Genomic DNA, 23444 nt, shown 5'->3' with positions numbered 1-23444 from the left:
ACGCAACTGATGGAATCTCTCTCTGTCATAATTGAGCCGCAAAGAGGACACAACTTTTCCACTGCTGACTGTGAGTCTTGCGGTTGAATAACACTTACTTTCGCATCTTTTGCTCGCTTGATTTTGCAACTGGCGACTTTACCGTAGCATATAGGCATGTGTAATGGTGGAGATATATATCCGTAATAGTCTTTGGAGAATTCATAGTCCAGCCAGCGTATTGTCAACGGTAAACAACACCAAGGCCCAACTTTTAACATTTCGGATAGAACTGTCAGACAAAATTCAAATGCCTTCTGCGATGACTTCTTCTTGGGGATATGTTTCAGCCGTCTGCTAACATGTGGATGCTGCCAGGCCCATTCAAACTAAAATAATACACCTATTATAAGAATAAAATTCTTTTTCTTTTTAAATATTATACAAAACATCCTTCGATGAGCTATCCCTGGTTTGAGAGAATTGACTGTCCAAAACTTACTCTAAGCGCAGAGGTGCTATTAGGGAATCCATGAACAATCAAAACCATGTCCCTAAATATGACAGTTATTGAAATTTAGAATGTGTACATACATAAAAAGTATTTATTTTATCAATTGTTAATTTATCAGCCTCTAGTAGAGATTAGAAATGATTATTCGTACACTTGGTATGATTAATATTTTTGAATGCTGTACAATGAGAAGAAGTAAACTTTAGCTTTACCACGGTCCTCGATTACTAGTTTTCCATGCTCCCCCATACTTTTTGCCAGCATTGTGCTGCTTAATTCTGCGTTTTGGATCTACGGTATACCCTATGTATGTTCTTCCTTTGTATTTTGGATTTATGCAATACAACAGGTATACTCCGAAGAAATGTTCCACCACTTCAGGTTCTTCCTCCATTGCTGAGCATTCTCCTTGGTGCACATGGAATTATCAATTCCGCAATTCAACAGATTCTAATGAATTCCTCATCAATTTCTATTCAATCTATTCAATCAATTTTTGCATCCGTTGTATATTCCATTTTCATACTTAGGTAATTATCCAGTTTAGGGGCTCCGCCTTAGAACTCGATAAAAATATACTCAATTAACGTGTTTTTTAATAAGGAGCAACTTTTTCCTCTGCGAAAATTATCGCTCTTCACTGCGAAACGAAAGAAAAATAGTTAAAGTTGACTGGTATAACAGGTTAGGAAATCTGTCAAGATTCCGGATGGGTTCGCAACTTTCCACGCGCAACGAGGACGGGGTGGGTGCGGGAGGGGGGGGCCGAAGGCCCCCTCGCACCCATCCCCGTGTGTGTGTGTGTGTGTATGTGTACATATGTTGAGGCATTTTTATTTATTAAACCAACGAATATTGTACACTCATTAATTATTATTATTAATTATATTATTAATTATATTATTATTAATTATTCATTAATTATTTTTATTAATTTTAGTATATTATAGACTCATCTATTTAGTAAGGTGAAGATTTAATAAATATATTAATTTATCGTTGAACTCTAAATGACACATAAGTACAGAGAGAAGTGTTGATTTTAAATTAGCGCACTTTTTACATGCGCACGCAACCACAGAGCATGCGCACGTAACCACAGAGTGTATGTACTCATGTCGCTATCTTTAGTCTGTATGACAGGTTTCCTAACCTATTATACGAGTCAACTTTAACTAGTTTTATTTCGTTTCGCAGTGGAGAGCGACAATTTTCGACAGAGGAAAAAGTTGCTCCTTATTGAAAAGCGCGTTGATTGAGTCTATTTTTATCGAATTCTATCCCTAAACTGGATACTGGAATTACCCATACTTATAAAGCTATATCGGTAGATAGAAACTGAAAAGATTTGTATACATTCCCAGGTAAAAAAAGATCATATGTATATTTTGTATATTGCCTTACATATAGCCATGTATCGAATCATACATACATAATCATATATATTCGCAATGAAAACATCTACAATCGTAGTAAATGCTTATGCTTCTGGCAGTGTATGATGTATCGACGTTTATCTGAATAAAACACGTTATTTCCTATCTTTCTACTTTTTTCTTTTTTTATTTACCATAATTCCTTTTCCGCGTGGACACACATACATATCGTGGTGATTATAGGCCTGTTCGTTTTGTCTGCACTGCTGAACTGATGCAACAAGTTAGAGTGAGAAAACCTATGTTTGTCTCACTTTAACTTATTGCACCAGTTCAGCAGTGCAGACAAAACGAACAGGCCTCTTATATGTGACCATGTGCAGATAGAATTTGTATACATATGTTTGAATATATAAACATAGGTAATTTTAGTTTTGCTAAATTTGTAATTTTAGTTTGCCGTTGAATCGTACTACTAGGAAATAAGACTGTTGTTTGACTCGTCGTCGTGTTGATAATAAACATTCAACATTAAACCTATCCCTGAATGTGGTACACAAACTAAAGCGGATAACCTGTAAAAGAACACAACGACTTAAACGGAAAAGCGGAAAAAGCGTGGCAACGCGTCAACGCGTTGGCCTATCACTGTCTTGCTTTCCCGGAAATAAGACAAGTTATATATATATTTCTTATTTCCGGGAAAGCAAGACGATGATTGGCCAATGTTATTGCCACGTGACGCGTGTTCTGTGCTGTTACGGGAGCTATTACATTATTCTATATGACACGGCCCTGAAAAACTACGAGCTCGATTCAACATTGGGTGGGATCCGATTGGACATAACCAATAATATTCCTCAAATTTAACCTAATCCCGAACCTAACTAACTAATTTAATTGGCTGTGTCCAATCGTGTCGAATTGGGACGCCTCTTCTCGTCCATTAAGGATGGTGGCGGCTCATAGCGGAGACTTGAGAACTAATAATACGTAACAACCATTGAACTATATAACTAACTGGAAGGAGCGCTGGCCTGGTAGGGGCCGCGGCTAGAGAGAGAGAATATCCAAATAGTATCTCCGTTTTTGTCTGTTACGTATTACCTGAGCTAAAAACGTAAGCTCACATGTCATATCATGTCACTTGCGCTGTGTTACATAGTAAGGAGAACGTAGTTTAAATTAATATAATTAAAAGGTTGAGTATATATATATATATATAATGGTAAAACATTGCAATATAAAAAACTGCAAAAATGTCTGGAATCCAAACGAAAGAATGACATTTCACAGGTAAATAGTCGAACTCCAAATAACCTAACCTGATATATTTCTAATGTACTAATGTATTAATTAATTTTATTTAGCTTTCCTGTGACGAATGAAGAACTCGCAACAAAATGGATGAAAAATATTCCTGAAGGGTAGCTGCAAAATCATACAAAATCGACATTTATTTGTGGTGAACATTTTGAGAAAGAATGTTATACAGTTAGTTCATTCTTTCAAAGAACATTAAAAAAGAATGCGGTACCAACTATTTTTTGAGAGACCGAAGAAAGTAAAGAAAATATTAACATTTGTCAAGTGGTGAGTTGCATAAATTTTATTTAAGTTTGTAGCATATTTCCATCATTTTGTAAAAATGTGTAATATGCTAAGAAAGAAATACGAAGGGCCCAAATGCAAGAAGTTAAGTGCAAAATATATATTCTATTAATAAATTCAACGCTAAATGTGTGAATGTAAGACATAAGCAAAGCAGTCGTATACCACAATCCTCCTCAATGCAATACAGTAGATTAACGTTATGTATAAAGCAAAGCAATATTGTACATACATATAAATTGCAGAAACTACTTTCTTCACATATTATGTTAATGTTTTGTATTGCACTGAGGACGGTTATGATCGAAATATTAGCTTATGTTGAATATTTACACACATACATTGAGCATTGAATTTATTAATAGAATATTTCATACACAACTTCTTACATCTGGCTTTTATTTATTTCTAAATTAACTTCTTGTTTCGACATTATCTGAATCATAAACTATTTCTATTTGTAAAATATTATATTGTTCGTTATGCCATAGATACAAACAAGTAGACTACATGCATCCCAACAACATAATAATGAACTCAGTATTGAGTTGTCCCCAAATGATGCTAGTGGTAGTTACCTTACCTGATTCAAGAATGGTATTCACAATGGCGTTTATTACGGATAATAATTGTTATATACATACATATATATTGCGAGATATGTCGCAGTTGGAAATAATTGCTTGTAGATTATTTTAAAATTACTTATGTTGAAGGTCAATGAAAGCAGAATTACTACAATGAAGGATAACGCAGTACAAGTGGAAGATGTGTCTTTCCTGAAATCACCAAAAAGAAAAAGAATGACGGATATTGGAACACAAAAAGAAGAGGTACAGTCTTGTAAAAAAATAAAGAAAGATGTTGCAATTCAAGTAGAGAAACGACTGTTACTTCTATCTCCAAAGGAAGCACAAACAAAGAGGAGACTTGTAATATTGCAAAAACGTTTAAGACGAAAAGACAAATCCATAGCATCCATGAAAGCATTAATAGCTCATCTAAAACAAAATGATAAATGTACTGACGCATTAGAGCAAGCATTAGAAAATAATTCTACAGGATTAACCTTAGATTTAATAAAAAATGAATTAAAAAATGAAAAAGTTTCTCCTTCTCGCAGAAGGTATTCAGATGAGATAAAGCAGTTTGCATTAACGCTTTCATTTTACTCTCCAAAGGCATATTCATTTGTACAAAAAGAGTTGCATTTGCCACATTCAGCAACATTGCGAAAATGGATGAGTACCCTTAAATGTGATGTTGGTTTTCTGACTGAAGTTATTCAATTTTTAAAACAAGAAGTTTGTGAGAAAACGTACCTAAAAAATGTTGCTTTAATTTTTGACTCAATGGCTATCCGTAGTCAAGTATTGTATGACGCACAAAATGACAAATTCCGAGGATATATAGATTATGGCAATATTGCGGTAGAAAATAAGGAAGAGTTAGCCAAAGAAGCTCTAGTCTTTCAGATAGTATCATATACATGTAGATTTAAATGTCCAATTGCTTATTTTTACGTTAATAAATTAAATGCTGATCTCCAAGCACAGTTATTAATCCATGCAATTAAAGTTTTACAGGAAATAGGAATAACCGTGCGATCAATAACATGTGATGGATGTGGGACTAATAAAAAAACTTTTGAAATACTTGGTTGCTATTTTTCCAAAGAACCATTTACAACAATGTTTCGACATCTAACACATAATAGTAATATACATTGCATACTCGACCTGTGTCACATAATTAAATTGAGTAGGAACACTTTTGCTGAAAGTAATATCAGTAGCCCACAAGGGAAAATAGATTTTAATAAAAAAAAAAAAATTGCATTCATTACAAGAAGAAGAAGATTTCAAGCTAGCAAATAAAATAAGTGGTGCACATATTTCATTTTTTAATAAAAAAATGAATGTTCGATTGGCCGCACAAACTATAAGTAGCAGTGTTGCAGACGTTATCGATTTTCTAAGACATAGTGGTAATAAGGATTTTCAAGGTAGCGAAGCCACTTGCGAATGTTTGAGAATATTTGATAGATTATTCGATATGATGAATGCACGAAATTCCTTTGGAAAAAATTATAAAGCGTCCATAAGAAAAGAAAATTCAAAACTGTTTAAGGAAATTTTTGATTCCAGTGTTTCGTATATCTCGTCATTAAAAGTTAATGACGTTCCTGTATTTCGTTGTAATAGGAAAACTTTTGCTCTAGGATCTATTTTAGATGCATCTAGTTTTGTTCATCTCGCAAATGATCTATTTTCAATGCCAACTTATAGTTTACATTATTTCCTACCTTACAAGTGTTCTCAAAATAATTTAGAACTCTACTTTTCGTGTATCAGAAATCAAGGTAGTTGGAATGACAATCCCAATTGCTTGCAATTTAAGTGGGCTTTACGTAAATTGCTTTTTAAAAATAAAATTTGTGCAAACGTAAATGCAAACTGCATCATTGATACTTCTAATCTACCAGCAATATTCAAATTTCAAAATCAAAAACATGTTTCAAATGTTAAAGAAAATACTGAAGATATTAAACAGTTAAATAATTTAACTGAAATGTTAGACAACATCGAGCTTTCTATGTTTGTATAAAATATTTTGCATTACATAGGAGGAGTTCAAATCGACCATTTGTTGTCGGTAGCGTTCAGTATTAACGGTTTCGCCAGGCTTTAGCAGCTCATAATAGATCACAACCCTTCTGATCCCACCAAATACAGAGCATAATATTGTCTTCCGTCCATAGCGATTTGGCCTTGCAGTCGATGTCGATGGTTCGCCTGGAGTCACCCATGATCTTTTACGCTTAGGATTTTCAAAATATATCCACTTTTCATCGCCAGTCACAATTCGATGGAGAAATGACTTTCTTTTGTACCTGGCGAGCAGCATTTCGCAAGTGGTTTTTCGGTTTTCCTGCTGTCTTTCATTCAGTTCATGTGGAATCCATTTTCCCATCTTCTGGATCTTTCCCATGGCTTTCAAACGTATGGAGACGGCTTCTCGTGTCACATTTAATTGATCCGCGAGTTGTTGTTGCGTTTGAGCGTCATCCTCATCCAACAATGCTTGCAATTCGCTGTCTTCAAACTTTTTCGGTGGTCTTCCACGTTCTTCGTTTCTCACGTCAAAATCGCCACGTTTGAATTTTTTATACCACTCAAAGCACTGTGATTTACGAAGAGCATGCTCACCGTATAACCTTCGAGAAGCATTCGATGCGATTCTGCAGCAGTTTTCTTCAAGTGGTAACAGAAAATCAATGCTGTCCGCAAATCGTAGCTTCCAGGCACAAAATTCGACATGTTCAACGCTATTACAAACGCTATGCTGTTGTATGAAACTTGTATTGTTGTGAGTTGAAAATTTTTGTCAGATGTCAACTAATGGAAATGGCGCCAATGACGCGGTTTGACGGTAACTACATTGACAGCTAGGGCCATCTATGGGCAAATTCCGGCTTCATATTTACAGACCTGGTATAGTCACACACGAGCTGTTATTAATCTTTCCAAACACTGTTCGATAGTTGTATAACAAATTTCGATTTATATATCATAATCATTGTGATTTATAATTATACAAAGAAAGAGAGAGAGAGAGAGAGAGAGAGAGAGAGAGAGAGAGAGAGAGAGAGAGAGAGAGAGAGAGAGAGAGAGAGAGCGAGAGAGAGAGAGAGAGAGAGAGAGAGAGAGAGAGAGAGAGAGAGAGGGAGAGAGAGAGAGAGAGAGAGAGAGAGAGAGAGAGGGAGGAGGGAGGGAGGGGAAGTTGTTATTATTTTCTTTCTATTAATATATATTAATAAAATTTATTATTGCTATTTAAAGGTTTTTTAAGGGAAAGATTTTAAAAATATTATGCACACATGCACAGATACTTTTTTTGCCCTCCACAGTTGTATTTGGTGACCTAGATTACAATGAAAATATTTAGATGTAACATCGACATGCGAGATAGTTCTCAAGTAGATTATCCGAGTAGACTATGCGAGATATTATATTGTATAATTAGACGACACAATACAGCACGGTTTTGTAATATTCGACTCATTCGCTAATAAACAACATTTAATATTTTTATCTTACGCTTTATCTTACGTATTTCTTCTTTCTTCTTACGATGTTATTATTTTATACACGTAGAGTACAACGACATTGATTATATGCGTATATATGTGTACACACATATACATACACACACACACACACACACATATTTATATTTATATAATTTATATTTGCCTTGTATGTATCCTATAATATTATTCAACACAATAATGATCGCATGTCAGATAATATCGGATGCCGCGAAATCTGTTCGCGATCGGTGTGTAATAGTATGTTTGGAACTTCTTCGATCACTGATGCAGATGGATCTCGCGTAGCTCGTAAAAATGAACCGTATTCGAGAGAAATGGCTCTATATGTCGAAAAGGAAACCTATCGGCTCGATATCTGTACATTTTTCACAAGATTCTCCGCCAAATTGATCGTCGGACATATCCGCCGCTGTCGGACAAGATGACACCCACAAGGTGTCCCTATACCAGAAAATTTTCACCAATCGTCCGGACAAAGTCGTCATACGGAATATCAATCCGAATCACTGGAATCGAGTCAGACGGCATGGTATCAAATTAACTATCGCTGCACGATCGATTGAGCTTCATGGAATGAAAAAAAGGAGAAAAGAAAGACAAAGTAAATGAAAAGCCCGGCTTGGGCATATATACGGGGTTGTTCGTGAGAAACGACGTGCGCCACGGTAAAGCCACGTGGCGACAAACGATCTCGAAAACTTTGAACTTTGGCGCGTGGTTTCGTGATATGCCCGCGAATCGTTCTCAATCCTCCTCGGTAGAATTCCTTCTCTCTGTCTTTCGCGCGGAACTACGCGACAGAAAACAACGGCGATGATGATCCAGCGACTTCGGTTCGGCGACTTAATCTTGCGTCTAATCCCTTACTCTTTCGCATCGTAATCTCTCTCTCTCTCTCTCTCTCTCTCTCTATGGGTTTAGATCTAGTATGCGTGGTTAGCGACGAAGAGCGCTGCATCCCCCGCGGCACCGGCGACGCCACCCCCATACTTGCCAAGCGCCGATTCGCTGTTGGCCTGAGGAAAATAGAGATATATAGTTTTATTTGCGGTAGCTGGGTGTCTTTTTGGAAGAAACTTTCTTGCTAGATACAATAGCAAGAAGAATAAGGAGAATAAGGAGAGATGAGCGTTCGTAAAAATCTCTGGCAAAGTATTTCAAATTCAACTTTAGTCACGCTCTTGAACCGCATTGAGAGACATTTTACTCTGACATTTCAATGACATTTTTTAACTTGACGAATTTTATTGACGAAGAAATCTCTCAATCGAAGCTTTATCAGATTTAATTAACGCAATTGTTTTTCGTTACTTTCGCCAGGGGAGAAATGTTAACGTCTTGTTGCGGACCATCCACACATTCCTCTGCACATTTCTCTTATAAAATGAACATAAAATCTTGAAAGATTTTCGCACAAGTCGTGTGCGGGTGATTGAAAGTGAGGATCGATCCACAAAAAAATGTTAACATCTCTTTCGACGTTGATTCGTTGTACTTACTGCCACAGGAGAAACTGACTCTGTGCGGAAAGGCAAGATTTTTTTGCTTTTTTTTTTTAGTAGGCGTGAGATTTGACGTAGAGAGAGGTGCCAGCGGCTTTGCTAGAAATGCTACCAGCGACGTATTTGCCTTGGCAGGCTGCGGCGTTTGCCTAAACAAGCACACATTACACAGCATGCAAGAAATGTGCGTCGCCTGTGCTTCGCAGTGCATCGCAGTGCATCGCCACGGCACGTAGGTTTCGAGCGACCAGCGTAGGCGCGTAGCGACGCGGAAACGAGGAGGAGGAAGAAAGGACGGAAAAATTACGGCGAGTTTTCCTTTCTACTAGGGAAAATAATTCTTTTCCGACGGGACAGGGGAGGGACGAAAGTGCAAAGGTAGCCTGGAACGTAAATGTTAGAGCGGGGAATCACTCTGAGATAAAGTGAGTAAAATGCAGATCAAAGACATCTGCTTTAGCTACGTAGTGACACAGCTGCTATTTATGAGAGAAATGAAAAGAGAGAAGTGAAAACTGAGAGTGAATAAACTGTGAATAGCTATCACCAACAGCCACGAACTCGAATATATACGCATGCAATCTAATTACTCGTCGACTCTCATTTATCATGGGGGGGAGGGGGGGCGTAAGAATTGCAGATTACACACGCTGCACAGACATGCTTTACAAATTGTAAGACGGAGAGAAAGAAGAGGAATGTGTAAGAGGAGAGCAGCAGTGAGAGAGCTTTTACTTTACGGAATATAGATTTCTTTTCTTCAGAATAGAATCCATCTTTACCGCGCGCGCCGTGTTATCTTGCTGATCTCTTGATGATAAAGATAAAGGTAATTAATTAATTAATTGGTTAGGGAGCCGGATTGATATATATCCGGTTTCCAAATTGCTGTTAATCTCCGTTAATATCGAAAATCGGGACGCTAGTGACAAATTGATATAATTGAGAGTTAACGAAGTAATTTAAACGACGTTGTTAAACGACATGTCGAATGGAATCTGTCGTCTCTGTCGGCGACAGACACGACACAGTACACGTGTCTTACCTTTGCCCTCTTGATCAGCTCTTCCTGACCGGCGGCCACCTGGTCGGCTTTTCCGGCCCACGCACGGAGCACGGAAGCTTGAAGAGCGCGTCCGTAGCTGAAGGTGAGCGCCCAGGGCTTCTTCGCTGGATACTTGTTGATGGCGTCCAGATTGACCGATGCTTCCTCCTCGGACTGGCCGCCACTGAGGAAAGTGACGCCAGGCACCGCCGGTGGCACGGTGCGCATCAACGCGGTCACCGTAGCCCCAGCGATTTCCTGCGGAGTCGCTCTCGTCGGGCAGCTCTGGCCTGGTGTCACCATGTTGGGCTTCAGCAGCGTGCCTTCGAGGTACACATGATGGTCCGCGAGTGCCTGGAAGTGTACATACAGGGTGGACTACAAGTTACCACCATTTTTACCATCATTTTACTAAACTAGCGCGCAGTCCCTTCTCTGCCGGCTTTCTCGACAGCCGCGGCCGCGCGGGAGATTCTTTTGATCGAAGTAGCCTGAGTCTAATATCACGCACCTTTGGAACAATAGATTTACTCGGGAGTCATACATAACTTGGTCGAACGTCCTCGTATTTGTTGCTTCTCACACGTTTTTCCGACGATCGTCGGTTCTCGTCAACGAAAGGAACGAGTCGGCGAGTTGACGAAAATACTCATCTTAAAGTCTTATCTTGGGAAAAATGTTCTTCTTCTTAGAAGATAAGAGGAGAAAAGGGAGAGGGGACATCGTATCTTATCGTATCTTCTAATCTTCTTTGGAAGATTCTTAGACCTTACTCGCGGGAACCGTGTCTCGTGACTTGCGATAGTTGTGTGCTTGTATATCATCATCTGCATCATCTCATTTTCGCAACATTCGAGAGACAGGGAAGAACAAATCTCGCGACTTTTCTTGCTCCTGCGAAAACTCGCGCGAGGCTCGTGAGCTCGGGTCGGTTGACGCGAGCGAGGGTCAGAGTCGGTGCGCAAGCACAAGCGAGTCGATCCAGCGCGGTACCTTGTAAACGGCCGCCAACACCTCCTCCGTCACCTGCTGGCAACGGGCGAGATCGTGATCGCCGTCCGGCAGAATTTCAGGCTCCACGATCGGCACGATTCTGGCGCTCTGGCAGATGGAGGCGTAGCGCGCCAGCACGTTGGCGTTCTCCAGGATCGCGAGCTTGCTCGGCGTGTCCTTGGTGATCTTCAATACGCATCGCCACTTGGCGAAGTGGCAGCCGTCCTTTTTGTATTGGATGCAGCGCGCCTGCAGATCGTCGAGACCCTGAGTTGTGCACTCGTTGTTTGTGCCGAAGAGCGGCACCACGCCCTTGTCGACCTTGATGCCGGGGATAATGTTACGCTGCTTCAGCAGCTCGACGAACGGCGTGCCATCGTTGGCCTTCTGATAGAGGGTCTCGTGGAAGAGGATCACTCCGGAGATGTGCTGTCCGATGACGTCCTGAGGAAGAGAAGCAAAGTCGAGTCGAGTGCCGATATATGTATTTAGCGCGTGAGCGCTCGCTCGGCCTCAGCCTCGAGCGGCGCCGTGACCACCCCGTGACTCGTGTCTCTGTCGTGCCATCTGAGCGAGATCTGAGCCATCTATCGATGACGATCTGTTCGGCCAGCGGCACCTTAACCTTACGGCGCCTTACCGATGGAGGCACGATATTTCACGAGCGGAGAACCGAGAAAATTCCTTCTCATGCAAATGTAATACGTATAAATGAAACTCGCGGAAGATTTATACTTTTACGTGTAAGGATAAGATCGGCGATATATAGAATATATTGTTCCAATAGCGCCCTGAATTTGGTTAATTTGACGATTTTGAAATTTCAAAAAATTAGCAAGTTAACAAAAGTCAGGGCGCTATTGCAAAAATATATATTCTTGAGACTGAATAGAGCAAAAAAGTCTAGTACCACTTTTTCTTCTGACAAATAGTTAGCGAGATATCGTAATATCTCGTTAAATATTGAAAAAGTTATCAAGTTTTCCTTAAATATCTCAAAAAAGAATTAGATAAATAAAAAAATGTTTCAAACAAAAGTTATTCAAATTAATTGCTGGAGAAAGATGATGTAATAAAAAGATTGGGGTATCCATTTAAGATTCTTATGTTGATCTTGACTGGACTTTTCGAGGTTATCCCACCAAGGTTAAATTCATAGCGTCAGTAAATAGATCCTTTGAAGCCCCATAACTTTTGTCTGAAATACTTCTCTCCAAAATGTCGCATTAACGAAAAAATCGGGTGGTCTGAAACACCCGAGATACGAGCGGCGTAATGTTGTCACGTTCCACAGTTAAATATTAATGTAACGTTTCGGCCTCTCTCTCTCTCTCTCTCTCTCTCTCTCTCTCTCTCTCTCTCTCTTTCTCTCTCTCTCTCTCTCTCTTTCTGGCGAAGATTCTTGCAATTCGACCAAAGTACCTTTGCTGTGGTGAAAAGCAGTTGTCTGTAGGCCCTGCGGTTTTCCTCATTGTTCTCCACGTTGATGTCCTGAAGACGCTTGCCTATCGTCGCGGTTGACTCGTCGGCGGCAAGGATACCTCTGCCGGGTGCTACGATCTGCTGGGCAATCGTGCGCAATTCCTCCTTCAGCTCAGGATCGGCTTGGCTGTACTTTTCTGCGACCATTTTCTGTAACACCATATGATTTTAAATCCAGTTGAAGCTAATTATCCCCCCGTATTAATCTCCGTATCTCGAACTCGACCCTTTCCCCTTCTTCGCGGCGAAGAGAGAGATTTTCCGAGTCTCATTTCGAATCCACGAGCAGCGATTTGGTGTCGCGAGTGATGAACCATCGCGGGGAGAAACTAACGAGGGGGATTCAATTAGGGACTGAAAAATTAATCGGAGGTCTTCTCTCTCATGTGACAGTTAGTCTGAGCTTGTTAATCACTACTACAAAAGAATTCTAAAACGTTCGGAAATAATTTGATATACAAAGCGTGTTTCTCTTTTCTTTTCCATTATTAAACCTTCCTTTCAACATCACGCGGTTGACTACTTGTCTTTTCATTGACCTACTAATCGAGTGTATTGCGAGTAATATTGCGGTCATGCGATTTGCAAGAGAGAGAGAGAGAGAGAGAGAGAGAGAGAGAGAGAGAGAGAGAGACGGGTCTATTATTTCGATTTGACTCGAAGATTGATATTCAACCCTATCGGATCAGCAAATCAGCGACTCGAGGACTCGAGGAGAGATCAAAGAGTATCCGTTGATTCGTAACACGCGTACTTTTTTGGATTTAAGAGAGTATTTCTCCGTGCGACGTCTACAACTTCGATTCGATGAAATTCGAGAACATTCTGGAGACGAGGGATGATTTTATTTCAGAGACGTCGCGGACAGTCTCGGACACTAACATCCAGTTCGGCATCCAGTTTTCGTTTGTTCATTTTAAAAATAAAAATGGAAATCTCATATCTTTTCATCAGCACGAGAAACGTAATTTAATATCAACTCCGTTACGATTAGATTCGCAAAGCAAAGTGCTCATTCTTTTGCTTGGGAAATCAAGTGATCTCGGATGAGACAAAAATGCAAGAAACAAGATGGAAGCAGTATTGCGAAGAAGATTCACAATCTTCATCGGGGGAGTCATCAGATGTGCGCGTATACGAAGATAGACAAAGATTAATGTTCTTCTCCTCTTTTATACACGTAAAGTTGTGATTCAGTTGTGAATCTCATTGAGCTATCCGCGTGCTACGAAACTTAAGTGTCTCAGGTATCCTCGATAACGACCACGAATTTCTCGTGCGCGTCGAGTTGCATAAGAGATGCGTGCGTGTAGCCGACTTGATGGGATTACAGGTTTCGCCGGTAAATAACGGCGATAATAAGTACGATCGATGCTTCGATTTGTGACACGTTGCATCGAAAATTACAATTAATAACCACCGAACCTTACTGCTACCGCTTATATTGTGAAACGCAAAACACACATTTGGTCTCGCATAAAATCACTATATTATCCAATTTACAACAATTTACACGTTGTTGATTGAACACGTTGTTGATAACTTACTTCATCGACAATTCTTCCGTTTAGCGCAAGAGTTCAAGAGACTCACAAGAGGCGACAAATTGAGAAAATTCCTTCCGTCGTTACGCATGAAAGATTACATTTCCACGCGCAATCGCGAGAGGGAATCGAGGGAATTGTGCCGAGTGTACAGCTCTTCACAAATCCATCTGACAACGTTGAGAAAGCTTTGAGAAAGCGTGTGTCCGTCATCGTCATCGGCGTGTATCGTCCGGCGATAGGTATTCTCTCTCGGTTTCCTCGCAACTTCAATTCCGTTTCTCTGATTCTGACCGCGTTACGACCGCGCGCGGCCCAGCCATTCTTACTTGGTACCTGGTACCTTCTTTCGGTACTGAGAAGCCGATTTACTAATATAGGGTATCAGTGAGTTGAGATACCGCAAGCTCGCGAGAAAAAGGCTCCCTCGTCGATTGTCACGGATCGTCAGATGAAAAATCTTTTTCGACGTTTTTCGACGGACCGGAAACCAGGGAATCCAAGAGTCTCCGTCGACAAGTTATAGGACATTGGGTATTTTTTAACTTTCTCTCGACCAAGATGCAGCAAGTACGTACAATCAGGTCAGAAATATTCACAGACAAACACGTCGGTCCCTTACCTCTCTTTGGGAGGATAATCCAGCAGGATGTAATCAAGGCGTAAGTACTTCGTCGCTGCGTTACCGCACGCAAGCAAACAGCACGTAAGCAAACAGTATTTCGCAGCATTTTCAGCTGCATGTGCACGCGACAATGAAAATAATATTACCAGCAACAATAATAACGACAGCAATAAATGCGACCAGTTGCGAACAGTCACGTCGCGAAGAGACGGAAAATCGGAATCGGACTAGGATGCAATCGTGCTGCGACGCAGTGGTTGAACGTTCTTTTCGTCATTCCCGCTGAGTGTTGAGTGTTGAACGAACCCCTTCGTTCGTCGTTCGTGTTTGCACAACGAAACGAGATGCAGTGAGTGAGTGAGAGAGAGTGTGAGAGAGAGAGAGAGAGAGAGAGAGCGAGCGAGAGAGAGAGAGAGAGAGAGAGAGAGAGAGAGAGAGAGAGAGAGAGAGAGAGAGAGAGAGAGAGAGAGAGAGAGAGAGAGAGAGAGAGAGGAGAGAGAGAGAGAGACTATGAAGATAAATGCGACAACGTGTGCGACACTACAATGGGGCCTTATGCACGGGATAGGCCCCGCGCGCGCGCGCGTTATGCCATCCTTATTCGACTACATTTCGCCTACTCGCGTTCCGGAGTGAACCGACTCGCGCGCACGCGAGTCACCGACTGGTTTGATCCGGTCCACAGTCTCCGTATGTACACCTTCGACCACGGCGCTGGGGGTGGTTAGGTGAGTACAGATACCTGGCTGCAGTGCAGTATATCGTAACTGCAAGACAGGGGAACGAAAGGGGCGAGAGGGAGGATCCGGAGTCGGGAGTCGTACGGCACGTAGAGGTAGTGGAAGATCGCGTCCTACTCCTACATCGCTCTGCCAGCAGGAGAGATAAGAGGGGCGAGGGGAAAGCGGACTAGCCGCAATGCAACACGCGCAGACGTCCTCGCGGAGCGCGCGCTCCGAGGATACCCCTGTTCATCCTGAATTCATGTGACCTGAGAGACATCGGCGCGACGACGTGATCCGGTTTGGATTTGGACCGACATTGGCATCGGACCGCGAACGGAACATGCGCTACTATGGTTCGGTTGTAATGATTAAATCTAATCGTAAAATGGCTAATCCTAGCTTAATTAGGATTCTGGTCTCTCTCTCTCTCTCTCTCTCTCTCTTTCTCTATCTCTCTCTCTACGGCGTCGATCGATTTCCGTCGTGATCGATGATCCGTAAGTTAATTAACCGCTTGCAGGTTTTGTCTTTGCCTTTGATATTGCTAATCTGGCGAATGAGATTGAGGAATAGCCTTGTCTTCACACGTAGGATAATTTCTAGGCATTTGTGTATGTCGAGAGAAGGTTAATGAGAGAAGGGAGGACGGATCGGGAGAAGAAAAAAATCACGTATCGCGTTTAGATGAAAAATATATATTTGTCTGGTGTGAAAGTGGCGTGTGATTGGAATTGCCTATAGACAGTAAGATTGTCGGGATATTTGTTCGGAAGTGATTTGCAATCGCGCGCTCGCGATGATAGCAACGTATCACGAGCAAGTACATTTAAACGTAAACTAAAGACTTTTTCGCTGCTGAGAGTGTGCAATTAAAATAGCGAAGAGTAAGAAAAGTTCCTTCCGATAATCTCGTCGTCGAAGAGAACGTTTGTAATGCAGAGCGCGAGAGATCTTCTCGCGAGAGAATTCGGGAGGATTGGTACAAGTTCCGTTTCTCAAACTTTCATATTGATCTTCTAAAGTTTCAAAAGAAGTAATTGCACAAGACTATCAAGTTCTATATCGAATCTATTAATGTTCACAACTAGACGACTAGACAATAGACAGTCACGGAGGAGGAGCAAACTCGCGAGTAAACAATAGCGACTAGAAATTTTAATGTGAATGATGCGTATGTAGTCATCGCAAAGAGAGTGATGGAGAAGGCGAGGAGGAGGGCGGGAGGGATGGAAGGGAGGAGGGGGTAGAGAGAGAGAGAGAGAGAGAGAGAGAGAGAGAGAGAAGCCAAACTCTGCCACGAATATCTTTATCAAATATAGATAGAAGATTTGTGTCAAAGGAAGATTACGCGCGATTGTTATTTCGAGACAGAGATGTGAGTAACATCGATCATAATTACAAGTCACGGAGACACATACCATGCACCGCGGTTATAGTAGGTGTGCCCTAGATTCTAACTCTATCCCGGCGTAATAACACGGTTCGCTATTTTATGCATGTAAGTCAGTTTGGTCGCAGGTATGTCGGAGTAATTTCGATGCTTTGTTGAACCTCGAGGTATTATTATTTATATGCGCGCGAGAGGGAAATGTCGTCGCCACCGTTGCGCTATGTACGCCCCCGGTTGCGCCAGAGAAGCTTTCCGGAGTGTAACAACGTCACGCCCGAGGCTGAAGATGAAAATTTACGATCACGAAGAAATACGGGGCTGGAGGGAGCGCAGACTGCATATCCAGTTATCGTCGGGAAGAAGAAATTTGTGGCTGAAGAATCGGCGAGCTAGAATTACAGCAGCGGTTTTACAACCGATAAAATTTTATGTGCAAAAATCATAAACGCGAATGATGTTCGCGACTCTCGATTGTGCAATTTCTCGTCGACGATAACGATCATCTCCATACATTTTTTTCTGTCTTTTTATTTTCGAAGGATCAAAGATATCAAATCATCTTTTTTACGTGAATTTTTACACATACAATATATACATATATATATATATATATATATATATTCTTGTCGTCTGCTACGTCTTTCAATAAACTTTCGATTATTTTTGAGGTAAATATTATTTTTCTAAGGCAAACCGAGAAAAATGTGATATACTTTGGTGAAAGGAGAGAAATCATTTCAGACATTGTGTAATTTATACAGTTTTGGAGATACTTTGGGTCGTTGAAAATGGAGATATTTATCTCAGCGAAAATGCAATCATAATAAATGCGGGATAAGAAGGGGATTGCTCGAATATATTTTTTCGGAAAAGTTTCGTCAACGCGCTTGAGATATTGTCACATCTCGCGGATCAAGTAAGCAAAACTTCGTTTACAGCCGATGAAAACTTTATATTTCCGATAGAAAGAAAAAAAGAGGAGAAAACAACTTGTCCATGTTGAGAGAACAAAAACGATTATCAAGATCATATCATAAAGTTTGCAAAGGTGGGAAAACTCTTATATGTGAGAGTGAGCGCGAGTGAATGGGGGGTACTCTCTCTCTCTCTCTCTCTCTCTCTCTCTCTCTCTCTCTCTCTCTCTCTCTCTCTCTCTCTCTCTCTCTCTCTCTCTCTCTCTCCCTCTCCCTCTCCCTCTCCCTCTCCCTCTCCCTCTCCCTCTCCCTCCCCCCCTCTCTCTCTCTCTCTCTCTCTCTCTCTCGCAATACATACCCGCGTATCCATATTTCGTACTTTCTGAAGAGAATGGATAATCGAGAGTGATAATACGGGAACTAAAATCCTCGATTGATCTTGTCAAATGCAGAAAAGATATCAGGGAAAACAACCATTTTTGTTTGCACGACGATAATAAAGTGTAGCTAAAATAACTGTAGCTTTGGATCGCAGAGCGAAACGATCTCCGTGCTATTTTGCACAGTGGCTTGTAAATATGATGCATATATACGTAGTATATGTACTCGTATTTCGCGTGTAATCATATTTCACAATCCGGCGGCGGGGCAAGAGGATACAGTTAACGCGAGTTATTCGCTCGATTTGCGCGATTCAATTTTGATTCTGATTTTGTCTTTGAATCTTTTTCTCTCTCTCTCTCTCTCTCTCTCTCTCTCTCTCTCTCTCCCACATCATTCCAAAGTCACTTCGCACAGCTCAGTTCCTCAGTCGACCTTGATTGCACATCACCCGCCGCGCCGAACCGCGAAGCGGAAAGCGGCTCAAAGTTAAATAATCAGGCGTATCTACGAGAGAAATGACGAGAGACGAGTTGTTTACGCCCGATAATGGTCATGGATAATAATTGTCAGTTCAATGTCGCTGACATTTCAGCGTAATCGTATTTCGCACGTCGTTCGAGAGAATATCGCTGCGCGTTCTTATTGCGCGATCTTATGTAAATAACTCTCGCGTGTCGCAACCAAATTTTCGTGATCGAAAACACCAAAGTGCACACCGAATTTGGATATACGATGATTACGTGTTGATTACGTTCACATAACCGCAATAACAACCGCAAATGAAAAAGTGACATTGCACAATGGTTATTCACATTTATCACAAGTTAATGTGTACTCGCAATAAACCGTGGTTAGTCGCTAGTCGCTTTCCAACCTCAGGTCAGGTTAGAATGTGAAGCAAAATGTGAAGCAGGTGCATAAAAGAAATTCGCTTGCTTGAAAATTCTTATCGCGCTTTATTGCACGCCAATACGTGTCTAATTGTTTCGCATTCGCGAATAATTGTTGAAAATTATTGCAATGCAGTAAAAGCGTTTCCTTTTTCCTCTTCCTTTTCTTTTTCACATCACGGTGTGAGAGTAATCTTTACCACACAAGTGCCATCCACATGTATACGCATGTTCTCACTCGCATTTGTGATTACCGAGATATTAACGATCAAACCGATTACTCGGAGTTAGTCGGCGGAGACGGAGGTGTGGAGGTGTTTGCGAGGCACGCTTGCGCGCGATATTTTCCGGCTAACGCGTATCATCCAAGGCAGTTTAACGTCGTCGTCGTCGTCGTCGTCGTCGTCGTCGTCATCGTCGTCGTCGTTGTCGTGCGACTCTTGCGGCAGTCTCTTAGGACTAGGTTCGAATACGGGATGTGTGTGCTTATGAAAATCGCGCGGTATTAACTTTGCAGGATAGAAACTCCGACTTCGATGAGAAGTTCCGCATTATTAGATTGTTGGAGCCGTTTCATTCGTTTCAACAAGTGTTGTACATGTTGTTGTTATCACTTGCATCACTTCGTATTCGTTTCAATCGATCCAGGGAAGCAGGGATCGCAGAGAAATCGAGTAGCAGCCCTCTGAACAACGATTGCGTTATTAAAAGTTATTTTTCGTTCTTCTTCTTCTTCTTCTTCTTCTCCTTCTTCTTCTTCTTCTTCTTCTTCTTCTTCTTTTTCTTCTTCTTCTTCTTCTTCTTCTTCTTCTTCTTCTTCTTCTTCTTAACTACTTCATCGTTTCTTGCTGTTGCAGAATATAACGCGAGACGGGATTGCGTTCGCGTTCATTTGCATCTTCTGTTAGCGTCGCGAAACAAACTTTCGGAAGTAGGAAGGAAACGGACTTGAGGACTCGAGACTTCCTGTTTTCAAATATCACACGCGTGCACTCACGCGCATGCGCACGCAGATGTAAATTTCCAGCATCATGCCAGCGGCAGCGGGAAAACAAATGGATATCGCAAGGTAGCAGTTGGTGACTCGCCAGAGCGCGATTTACATAGCGATAGCGATATATTTAGATCGGCAGTATTTTTATGATCATGTATCAGCGTCGCGCTGTGTGAATGTCGGTCGTTCGAAAGTCGTGTGAGGAAAGTGAGAGCCGAAAGTGAAAGTGAGAATTATCGACGAATTATCGGGAGGACGCGCGGATCACTTTCTATCGGAAGACCGAAAATAGATAGAAAATATCATGCTTACGCGAAATAGCGGGGATTCTTTTGGCGCTTCGCGCAATCGCAGAAGGGAAACATCATCAGAAGGGAGACAACGCATGGCGGGGACAACGTTGTATTTATCGTATCTTTCGATTGTAGTCTAATCTATTGCAAAAGTTATCGGGCAGTTGCTGCAAAACTGCCGCAGAATAGATTATTATCGGACCGGTATGGTACTTTCGATAAAACTTGAGACAATTTACAAGCCAGATCGAAATATTGTTGAGTGCGAGAAGATTATCATGTGACGCATAGACCGCCGAATAGGAATATCTTATCCATATTTATGAATGGAAAGAACGCTTGGAAAGACACACCGAGCAACAGTTTCTGCTTTCGGCTGAGCAGTTGCATTGCTACCATCCCCATCATATGCAACACGGTACATGCGCGCGCGTGCACTGATTGTTTAACACGTTTTGCACGTGACTGCAACAGCTGCTGTGTCAAAGTAGCAAAGTGGTCTGCGTGTCTGTATACATAGATGTATTTAGATTGCATAAACGATGTTTTCTCACGGAACTAGCTTTTAATTCGACACGTCGCGATTGCGCGATTGGCTGCAATATAACAAGATTAATCTATTAGTTAATCCATTGGGAATCCTGATTAACAGAACGAGAGAGAGAGAGAGAGAGAGAGAGAGAGAGTCTGGCAAAGCGCTTCATTGTATTTTCACTTTGTGCGTGACAACACTTACTTTCAAATAAAAAACTGCTCCCACGTTTAACTATGCCTCAGCCGTTTATTATCAGCAGTCATTATGAGTGTGGACACGCGCGCGAGCACAATTGATGCGCATAAAATTTTCAAGCATATACAGGTATAATAAATATTATATTTGTATATAATCTTTTTAGAATATGAGTGTTATTTGTTTCAGAGGAAAAGGGGCAAATTAAAGCACCGTAAGTGACCAATCTCGTAAAGGAATGCGATTTCTGTCCGAATGTATTGGTGTGAATCATCGGCAATGTATGAAGGCGAATGTGCCCAGCTGCACGCGCGGATAACATTCTTCCGGCACTCCAGCAAGTGATGTAACTGTGGGACGAAGTTGTGCGTCTTGCGCGTAAGCAGTATTCTTGTAACTGAAATGTTATTTCATCGCAAAAATACTCTACGTGATAATCTATGACAATTGCTTCGTTCTCAGCGAGTGACCTCGTGAAAAGTTCGTGCGCTTCGTTACGTTCGACAGCAGTGCGCTTTTTGCTATTTTACCGGTTTCTCTGGATAGAAAGTCGCACTCAAGGTTTTTCTTGATTGTCACTTTTACGGACCTGTGAAATATGTATTCTATAATTATATCGGTATCATAAATACATTTCTGCGGTCCTATTGCCAATACTGGCTCAGATATCGCACATACAAACACAGGCCAATTTGTCATTCGTCGACTAATCGTTATCATATGGCTAATCGTTATATCATCATATTGTTAAATAGAATATTTTATCTCGCAACGATGCTACCTAACAATGTTTTAACTGCGTCTACTTTAAAAACATAAAACAATTATCGAAAAATTTATTAATCAATTTCCAATTAATTAATTCGGTCAGAGAGAGAGAGAGAGAGAGAGAGGGGGGGGAGAGAGAGAGAGAAAGAGAGAGAGAGAGAGAGAGAGAGAGAGAGAGAGAGAGAGAGAGAGAGAGAGAGAGAGAGAGAGAGAGAGAGAGAGAGAGAAGAGAGAGAGAGAGAGAGAGAGAGAGAGAGAGAGAGAGAGAGAGAGAGAGAGAGAGAGAGAGAGAGAGAGAGAGAGAGAGAGAGAGAGAGAGAAACGTTCTAGTTCACGACTGTGTCCCTAGTGGTAAACAATCTATTCCAATGTTATTAAATATTTTATTATCTTGTCGACCGACTTTATCAATCAAGCCTACGTCAAATGTACGTACTCAACAATTGAGACTGGCAAAATTTTGACGAATTCGAATTTTGTCACAGTCATATGAGACTGGTCTCCGAATATATGATTAAAAATATTAATAATTGAAATATATATGATAAGGAATGTCTTTTCCCTGTAGTGTCACACACAACACTTTGAATTTCGACAAGATCAAATACTCTAAAAATGATATCTATTCGAATCTTTGTAGAAAGTCTGCCTGCCTTCAAAATTATATTCAACGAGACACTGATGTAACAAAAGAATATATTTTTCTTTCACATATGGATCAAGTACGCTCGCACATTGAAACATTGTGATGGAGCCATAACAAGATCGTTAGATTAGACGTTAAAATTCCAACTGTACGGAGGCGGCTGATAACAATCGTTTATTAGTGAGCGCGCGCGCGCATGAGTTGTGCGACAATAGCAATGATCAAATGTCAGTCAAGGTCAAAGGTCGTTATAATGTCGAGAATTGAATTTCTCTCGACTGTGTTCTTCGTGACGAGACGACGAGCTCGCCCGATCGATACCCTCGTAGAAAGGCCGGGGGCGCGCGAGTGAATGACGGTTCCTATGGGATGAATTTTGTGCCGCGTGAGTGTACGGCCGCGGACTCACCTTGCCGTGGATGTGGTGTGCGTATGTATGGAAACTGCGCGCGCTCGTCGACCTGCGTCGTAATCCGTTCGATGGTTGGAGTGCGACTGAGAGGGAGCAGCCTGGTCGTACTCCGTTTCAAAGTCTAAATACGTGTTTATCGCGCGCGTGCGCGTTCTCCTGCGTTCACACGGTGCTCAACTGCGTGCCTGCGTGTTGTTCGTAGACGATCAGCTGGTCTCTCTCTCTCTCTCTCTCTCTCTCTCTCTCTCTCTCTCTCTCTCTCATTCTCTCGACTCTGTCTCGACACACGCTAAAACCGTAAAAAATGAACGTTTCAAATCAATCGTTCGTTTAAGAATGGAATCGGTCAATTAAAAGTGCTTCGCGCGCGTTAGTTTCAGACAGTTCTTTGGCTAAGTTTTTAATCTCAGTCCTATTGGAACGACAATGATACATTTCGAGATGGTGGTGCTCGTGTGCCTCTTTTTGCGTTCGTCGAATGTGATTAGAACTTTCGTACGATTTCTCTTCCAG

At 41.3% G+C, this 23444-nt stretch overlaps 2 protein-coding genes across 6 annotated transcripts in view; both read right to left on the bottom strand.

Moving 5' to 3' along the window:
• Positions 1-2152, bottom strand: part of slx1 (structure-specific endonuclease subunit SLX1) — a 3168-nt gene extending 1016 nt beyond the window's left edge. Inside the window, exons 1-4 of one of the 2 annotated variants that reach the window (XM_025297300.1) lie at positions 2064-2152; positions 706-901; positions 482-533; positions 1-368 (exon numbers count right to left, since the gene is read on the bottom strand). The exon at positions 1-368 is cut by the window's left edge and continues 1016 nt beyond it. In XM_025297300.1, coding sequence (XP_025153085.1) covers positions 1-368; positions 482-533; positions 706-887 — 602 coding nt within the window. In that variant the 5' untranslated portion in view covers positions 888-901; positions 2064-2152. Of the gene's footprint in view, positions 369-481; positions 534-705; positions 902-1019; positions 1317-2063 lie in introns of those variants that run through there. The other variant, XM_011142635.3, reaches the window with a different exon arrangement.
• A 5217-nt stretch (positions 2153-7369) lies between these two features.
• Ald1 (fructose-bisphosphate aldolase) lies at positions 7370-23120 on the bottom strand. Of its 4 annotated transcripts, none has more exons than XR_003112669.1 (6): positions 22929-23120; positions 12557-12766; positions 11135-11578; positions 10142-10495; positions 9094-9245; positions 7370-8610 (listed from the first exon to the last, which is right to left on the bottom strand). XR_003112669.1 is itself a non-coding variant. In XM_011140991.3 (5 exons), exons 2-5 carry the CDS (start codon positions 12761-12763, stop codon positions 8518-8520), a joined length of 1098 nt encoding a protein of 365 aa, XP_011139293.1. In that variant the 5' UTR covers positions 12764-12766; positions 22929-23120; the 3' UTR covers positions 7370-8517. The 4 variants fall into 4 exon arrangements, 2 of the variants coding, with proteins under 2 accessions (XP_011139293.1, XP_011139291.1); XR_003112670.1 differs by lacking the exon at positions 22929-23120 and adding an exon at positions 14783-15154; XM_011140991.3 differs by lacking the exon at positions 9094-9245.
• Between the last annotated feature and the right edge of the window lie 324 nt (positions 23121-23444).

Source organism: Harpegnathos saltator, unplaced genomic scaffold (assembly GCF_003227715.2).
Source record: "Harpegnathos saltator strain DR-91 unplaced genomic scaffold, Hsal_v8.6 scaffold174, whole genome shotgun sequence".
NCBI lineage: Eukaryota > Metazoa > Arthropoda > Insecta > Hymenoptera > Formicidae > Harpegnathos > Harpegnathos saltator.
The sequence above is the reverse complement of the archived record's forward strand: the minus strand, read 5'-3'. Positions and strand labels throughout refer to the sequence as shown.

Bases quoted from the DNA above. Each gene is read 5' to 3' on its own strand.
- Ald1 (XM_011140989.2), bottom strand. From the start codon at position 12,763: ATGGTCGCAGAAAAGTACAGCCAAGCCGATCCTGAGCTGAAGGAGGAA. The intron at 11,579-12,556 runs GTACTTTGGTCG...TCTCTTCCTCAG, and splicing joins TGCTTTTCACCACAGCAAAG to GACGTCATCGGACAGCACAT. The intron at 9,246-10,141 runs GTAAGACACGTG...GTGCTTGTTTAG, and splicing joins AGCTGATCAAGAGGGCAAAG to GCAAACGCCGCAGCCTGCCA.